General features: G+C 38.4%; 2 protein-coding genes across 3 annotated transcripts; one reads left to right on the forward strand and one right to left on the reverse strand.

The window, feature by feature from the left end:
• Positions 1-330: 330 nt before the first annotated feature.
• On the forward strand, positions 331-4,701 carry LOC113297028 (GPI transamidase component PIG-S-like). Its single transcript, XM_026545417.1, has 12 exons — positions 331-1,378; positions 1,465-1,549; positions 1,648-1,737; positions 2,390-2,463; positions 2,664-2,748; positions 2,852-2,941; positions 3,099-3,229; positions 3,358-3,439; positions 3,543-3,590; positions 3,699-3,771; positions 3,898-4,001; positions 4,184-4,701. The coding sequence occupies exons 1-12, from the start codon at positions 531-533 to the stop codon at positions 4,298-4,300; spliced, it is 1,827 nt and encodes a 608-aa protein (XP_026401202.1). The 5' UTR covers positions 331-530; the 3' UTR covers positions 4,301-4,701.
• Positions 4,702-4,897: 196 nt separating this feature from the next.
• Positions 4,898-6,770, reverse strand: LOC113292668 (UPF0481 protein At3g47200-like). 2 transcript variants are annotated; one of them, XM_026541549.1, is made up of 3 exons: positions 6,503-6,770; positions 6,085-6,403; positions 4,898-6,003 (listed from the first exon to the last, which is right to left on the reverse strand). In XM_026541549.1, the coding sequence occupies exons 1-3, from the start codon at positions 6,715-6,717 to the stop codon at positions 5,086-5,088; spliced, it is 1,452 nt and encodes a 483-aa protein (XP_026397334.1). In that variant the 5' UTR covers positions 6,718-6,770; the 3' UTR covers positions 4,898-5,085. The 2 variants fall into 2 exon arrangements, with proteins under 2 accessions (XP_026397334.1, XP_026397333.1); XM_026541548.1 differs by having other exon boundaries at positions 6,085-6,770.
• Positions 6,771-7,029: the final 259 nt, after the last annotated feature.

Below are 7,029 nucleotides of genomic sequence, written 5' to 3' on the forward strand. Positions count from 1 at the left end.
TAAAGGTTTGTAATAAATTAGTTGTACAGTGGGTTTAGCGGTGTTGGGTCTGGCAGTGGGACCAATCCAACTGGCTGGGTTCGGGTAGGGACCTGGATCCGGCTTTCGCGTATTAGAAAAAAATAAATAAATACGAGTCTACTTTAAAGGGTATTCTAGACCAGAAAATCTTGAAATCCAACTCATTCCTAGCTCAGAAAATCTTGAAATCCAACTCATTCCTAGCTCCTTGAGTCAAAGTACGAGTTTTCCACACCCCTGATCCAAAGACCCCCCCCCCCCCCCCACCCATAACAAAAGTGTTTCTTAATGAAGTTCTGTTTCAAAAATAAAAATAAAACATAACGAGGGGCTAAGAATATACTCCTTGTCGAGAGGAGAAAAGGTTGAATTTGCGTAGGAGGAGAGATCCCAGTCGAGAGGAGTATATGATTCTGAGCTATTGGGCAACTCAACAAACACTGCTTGTAAGTATAAAGGATTAAGGTAAAGCTGAATAAAGTGAAAATTTTGAAATTCTACAGGAATCAATGGCGGAAAATTCAGAAACCCAAAATTCCACTGAACCGTTACCAAAGAACGACGGCGAATTCGATCCAAAAACCATGCGGAAAACTAAACCAGGTATCAAGCGTTTGATTATGATCCTAACAGTTCTTTCTTCATTCATCCTAGGATTTCCATTTCTACTCAAAACAATTGAGATTTACCGTTCTCCATTACCATTTCATGACATCGATTCATTATCAAGCACTCTACAGTCAAATCCATTACACATTCCATGTAGATTTCAAGTTATTTATTTAGGTTTCGATGCGGAAAAAAAACTACATGCCAAGAAATTAGGGTTTATGATTAATGAGCAAATGAAGAAATTAACTGGGGGCAATCCAGTTTGTGGTGGCTGTGGGAAAGATTATACTGTTTCAGTTACAGTCGATTCTGGTAATGTGTGTAATAAGAATTTGGATGGTGGAGATTCGTGTTTATGGCGTTGTGGAACGATAGATTCATCTGTTAATTTGAATGGTAATGATGAGGGAATTGATGAAATGTTTCGTTCAATTTTGAGTAGAAATGAGAATTGTGAGAGTTCTGGTGGAAAGGTTTATAGTGTTGTGGTAGTGAACAAGGAAGATGATGATGTTGATGGGGTTAGAGTTGTGGTTGGGAAATATCGACATGCTTGGTTAGTTGGGAAAGTTGAAGAAATGGGTACAGTTTCTAGTATTGCCAATGTTTTTGTGAAGTTTTTTATGAATGGTGGGAAGGAAGAGGGGATTTCGAAAAATGAGTTTATGCCTGTGGGTGCTGATGGAAGGGTTGTTCTTTCATTTAGTCTTTTGAATGCTAATCCACAAGATTGGATTTATGACTGGTATGAAATACGAAAGTATACGTTCACTGTAACGGTCTAATGGGATGTGTTATATTTTTGCTTAATTTCTTAAACTTTATATGTAGGGATTTCCGAAAAATAGATGAAGACCTGTTGGCCCCTGTGGTGGAGGCTTTGGCACCTATTGCGAACTTAACTGTAGAAAGTCAGGTAAAAAGTTTCATTTCTATTTTTACTTCTAATTTCAATGTATTTTACATGTGGGCTGGAAGCTAATCTTACGTTTTCCATTTCTCATTAATGGTCAGGTTTTATACCACACGCCAAAGTCATCATTTTCTTTTTGGGACGCAAAGCTGTCTAGCTATGTCTTTAGAACTAAAGACCTTCCTTTCTTTGTATGTTCCTCAACCTACTCTTATAATTTTGTTAAGTAGGACATTAAGTGATAGTAGGAGTGTAGAACTTGGTGACTACATCTAGACTATATCCTGGAGTTCCCAGGGAGTAGTGACAGAATTGGGGGTGGCTGCCACCCCAAAATTTCTAAAACACACCCATTAACCTTTTTTTCAAGGCATTTTCTGGAACTTTCTTCTTATAGCCCCTCTAGATGTTTAATATGTAGCCCATCCTACTCTTTTAGGGCTCCTCAGCTTTCAATCCTACTTCTGTTGCTGCAAGGGAAGGTTTTGTTTTCCCTCAAAATGAGGAATTTTTATTCAGCACAGTAGTATTGAACTAAATTATGTATAACAGTATGCACACATACTGTGACAGCTTCAACTAGTGTGACCACCAACCCGGAGCTTCATTAGCTCAATATATATAATGACAATTAGAAGGTCAAAATTGCCGTGGTTGACCTAAATCTCATGTTTAAGTATTTCTGATCTATAAAAGATAATGCTATAGTACCTGCTCTTGTTCATCATTTTTTAATCTTCAAGTTGCAAAATAAAATTCAGTCATTCTCCTAATTCAGTGTTGTTATTATTGTTCTACCGAAGTATTAAAACTTTCACCTGCATTATGGGGTGAACCTAACAGGTTAATTCAAATGAGTGGCACCTGGATACTTCTATTGCGGCTGGTGGACGGTCAAAAGTTTTGCAATTTGTGGTGTATATCCTTTCACTCGTTGTCTGGCACTCTTTTACTCATTTTGTTCTCTTATTTAATCTTCACAATCGCGTTTTACCCTGTCAATTTCTTGGTACAGTTATTAGTTGTTGGTTTAACCTCCCAGTATGTAGATAATGTTGCAAACTGTTATTATGATTAGAAAACACTCAGCAATATTTATTTTTTTGTTATTTACCAGATATATACCATCCGCTGATGAATGTCCACTCCGATTACAACTTCCATCAGGCAAAGTTTCCACAACAAATGGATTTATATCCCCTGTGAGTTGTTGTGATCTCAGCTTCTTTTTACCTGATCCTCCCAAGTTCCCAACGTGTTGCATCTGTGATTCTGTTTTTTGAATTCTTTATGGCTTTTTTGCAGATGTGGGGTGGTGTTATTGTTTGGAATCCCCCAAAATGCTTCAGGAGCTCCGATAGTACTCAGCCCCAGAAGCGTACGTTGACCTCTGAGGTTAGATCTCCCTATGGTGTTAAGTCATTTCAGTACCTACTTTAGATCGTATGAAATTAAAAGCCATTCATATAGGTGATGTCGAATGAGTTGCAATTTGGCTTGATATTTTTAAAAGTATGACATTTCGGGCTCACTTGTGCATTTTCTGAAACAGGATCTTGAGGAACTCCTCGAGGTTTCCTTGGGGCAGCTTCGGCAACTATTTGGTCTGACATCCAACAATCTTTATGCTGGTGAATCGGGCATGTCCAATATTTTATCCAGTGAAAGAGGCTTTACGGATTGGTAAGAGTTGTAACCAAATCATTCTTTTGATAATTTGATAAAGCCAAATGTCACGAGACCTTCCGAATGAAATTGTAATTCGTAGAGGCATTTGGGATAGGGCTGACGGAATTAGTTCTATTTTGTAGGGAGTTGGACGCATTGTCTAGGCAGCATACTTGTTTCAATCTTCATTCTTGTGCCACAACTCTTGGATCTCTTTCCAGATTGGTATTTCTCAATACTTCAAATTTCGTAACTAGTTCAAAGTGTTGATGGGTTTATTTCAAATATGTTGGTCTAATTCTCTATCATGGCATCGCTCGACGTGGAGGTTCAATCACTTCCAAGGATGATAATTAAGGATGAAATTGGGAAACAGGTTAGCCTTCTTAGATTTTAGAGTTGAATACAGAATTTTATAGTGGATAAAGTATTTACAACTCATCTTATCAGCTCCTAAGTTGGTTATATTTGTCTGATTGGGCAGGTGAAGTTTTCACTTGAAGCTGCAAATCTGGCTCAAACAAATGCCTCTCATGGAATATATGAAGCTTCGGCTGGTATTTTCTCTTTCTAACTCAATTATCTGCTAAGTGAATTCTCTTTGTGTTATGGTCCAACTTTTCCCCTGTGGTATACTTGGCATCATTAAGTATCTGAGTATTGAAATTTTCATTACTTTTCAGTCTCTTCAAGACAAGCAAGGGCTTTGGCAGAGGATGCATTCTTTCATCCATCGATCATGTCAATCAGTTACTACTCCTTTGAGCATTGCTTTGCTGTTTACACGGTTAGTAAAACTGGATTAGCCTCAACTATGGCGTTCTCCATTACATGAGTCCATGTTATGTGCTGGTAATCTGAAACAAAGTCTCGGTGACTTTTGGTAAATGGCAATTGCAGTCTTCTGACCGCCATTGATTGTTTTTTCAGTAATTGAAATATTCTCACATGCGTTTCTCTCTTCGGCAGCCTTTCTTTCTACCTGTTGCTCTACACGTCCTCCTTGCATCAGCTAAAGAATGGAGACGGTATAAACAGGAGCGCACAAAGTATTTCACGTGGATCTCCAAGACAAGAGCAGAATAACTGCGTATTTGATGATTTCCCGTGTTCTCTCGAGGAAAAAACAGAAAAACACTGCGTATTTGATGATTTCCACGTCCATCTGTGTTGTTCATGAAAACATTCACGTGATCAGCTTGGGCCATGCAGGTTCAGAAGCCGGCATTGTTTTGGTTCTATAATCGAGGTTCAGGTTCTGCAGTTAAAGCCACATCTATTGATTAAAGGTGTTTCTCTGAAATAGGTTTTTTTTTTATCTCAGTGTAATCTAGTTTTCTGTGTACTAGAGATCATATATAGGAAGTCTGTGAATTATTGAAAAACACTGGGAGACAATTTCTTCTTAGATGTTTCTAATGTAAATGAATTGCTCAATTTTTACTTATACCAAAACTGCTTCCTATGGCTCTTCGTCGGGCTGATCATTCTCTAGCTTATGTCATCATGTATGATTGGACGGACTAATTTTTTACTGCGGTTCTGCATTTATGTCCTTATTTTGTGCTACCTAGTTGAATCAAATATGCTAGATTCATTCCTGGACTTTTTGTATTGCTGGACTTTGATGTCTTAACGTGGCAAACACACACGTTAATGTAGGTTACAAAAAGACAGCAAAAAAGAATAGTAAGAGCATTAAGAGCCTCGGTAGTGCTAGTTGCCAGGGGGAGCAAAATCACATTACAAAATGTGTGCAACACTTCTCCCGGCAATGCTACATTCCCAAAACAATTCCTCATAGCTGATCAATTCTGTGTATCCCTTGATTCAAATACAAGGAGAAAGGGTAACACCCTCTACAAAATGCTTTAGGATGGAGGAAGGACATATGAGAAAATGGAAAAGAAAGTCTGAATCATAGTAAGCAATAGAAGAGTACCGGCAGCCAGAAACGATGAAAAGGCCCACGGGTTGCTAAAATAGTCTTCCCTCCATTTCTTCTTCCATTTATTCCAATTCGTAAAATGAAGAGTTTTGTAAAACTGGATCAAGGTTTCTGACAAATAAGAATCACATTCGTAACTGACAACAATACCCTTGGAAAGCTTCTTGAAAAGATCAACCACGTCTTCATCACTCCTCAACTCATGACGAAGGAGACCAGCATCATGCATAATACCAACATCTTTTGCTGTACGCACAAGACCGCAGAAGAACAACACATAGTGTGTAAAATAAGGTTCCAAGAAACGGTCACATTGTTCGTATGCAATGAGGTTGAGGAGCACCTGACCTACGAAATCATCGACACGCAGAGGTGGGATTTCTAGGACTCCGTCTTTGATTGCGATGTCTAATAGACCATGATTGTCTCTGCACATGAACTTGCCTCCTGCTTCGATAAGCTCCTCGATATTATGTCCATATGGAGGGATTATTTCTCTAAAAGTATGTAGTTTTTTTTGTTCCTTACGTAGTTGGAAACATGGCTTTGCCTTGCCTGTAAACGATGAAACAAAACTCAGACGAACTAAATGGAGCAAATTATCGGGGTGGACACCGAATAAACACTTTTTATCGGATGATTTTGTCCCTTGTGGAACCACACAATTGAAGAACTTGAGAGCCAGTTTCTGGAGAGAATAAGAGTCATCTGCCGAGGCGGAGGTTATCTCGAATATTTTATCAAGTACGGCGAAAGGGAGCTGATTTTCTAGCAAGAGCAGGTCTCGGTGAAGATTCGGCACCATCCAACGAATATTAAAGAGGGGATCTTCCACATCTTCCTAATAAAAAAGGACAGTGCATTAAAACACATAAAAATACTCATTCGAAACAGAAATGACAGATGTTTAGTGAATTTGTACCGTTTGACTCCTCTCATAAAGGTGCAAGAGCTGAACGATGAAGCAACCGTCAAGAATCATCATGGTGACAAATTCACTTGCACTAATGTCATTAAACTTCTCTGAATAACATCTTCTAGCTTCCACTTCCATTACCTTCATTTCATAGACAAGTTCCGTTATCATACTGTTACCATTATGTTCACTATCACCACCGCCCGTTTCACTTGACAGAAAATTTTCACAGTATCGCTTTAGACCTACTGCTGCTGCTCGTTCACCATTCACTGAGCTTTTAGTCTTGTCAGTTTCATCATCATGAACACCGGGAGCTTTCCAACTAGAATCCGTCAACAAACGTAATAAAAACCTCAGTTTATGATCCTCCATGGCAATAAGATGAGGTTTGTGATGATGCAAAGGGCCGATAGAAACGAACCTCGGATCTAAGTCCTCTTTATGATTTGCGCGAAAATGACTAGGAACTCTACTGATGATACAGGAGTTGACAAGAATAGATTTGTGAGTATAAACACTTTCTAGATGATCATTAATGGTGATAACTATATCACAAATTTCATCCTTGCTAATACCTTGTTCTGGATGAACTAATCGGCCGGTAGCAGAATTTCCTCTTTCACCAACTGCCTCCATTTTTTTCTTGCTTTGGTTTCTTGTGGTGCATTCAGAGAATTATTTCTAACTCATTTCTGTTAGTCTTGTCTTGGTAATAAAGAGAAGAACCATATAAGTAAGTTTTATAGTTCATTCACGTCACCACCAAATACCACCTTAATTGTGGTTGTTTAACTCTTTTAACTTTTTTTGCTTGTCAACTAATATGGTTTAAGTTGTTATCATGAACAAGTTTTGAATTACTAGTGATTTTTCTTTCTTTCTTCTCTTACTTGTGTGTTTAGATTAGTGAAGCAGGTCGAAATAAGCATCCAAATTAACTGTCAATAA

The sequence above is a fragment of the Papaver somniferum genome, chromosome 7 (assembly GCF_003573695.1).
Source record: "Papaver somniferum cultivar HN1 chromosome 7, ASM357369v1, whole genome shotgun sequence".
NCBI classification, from domain to species: domain Eukaryota; kingdom Viridiplantae; phylum Streptophyta; class Magnoliopsida; order Ranunculales; family Papaveraceae; genus Papaver; species Papaver somniferum.

Bases quoted from the DNA above. Each gene is read 5' to 3' on its own strand.
- LOC113297028 (XM_026545417.1), top strand. From the start codon at position 531: ATGGCGGAAAATTCAGAAACCCAAAATTCCACTGAACCGTTACCAAAG. The intron at 1,379-1,464 runs GTATGAAATACG...CTTTATATGTAG, and splicing joins CAAGATTGGATTTATGACTG to GGATTTCCGAAAAATAGATG. The intron at 4,002-4,183 runs GTTAGTAAAACT...TCTCTTCGGCAG, and splicing joins ATTGCTTTGCTGTTTACACG to CCTTTCTTTCTACCTGTTGC.
- LOC113292668 (XM_026541548.1), bottom strand. From the start codon at position 6,717: ATGGAGGCAGTTGGTGAAAGAGGAAATTCTGCTACCGGCCGATTAGTT. The intron at 6,004-6,084 runs GTACAAATTCAC...CTTTTTTATTAG, and splicing joins TTTATGAGAGGAGTCAAACG to GAAGATGTGGAAGATCCCCT.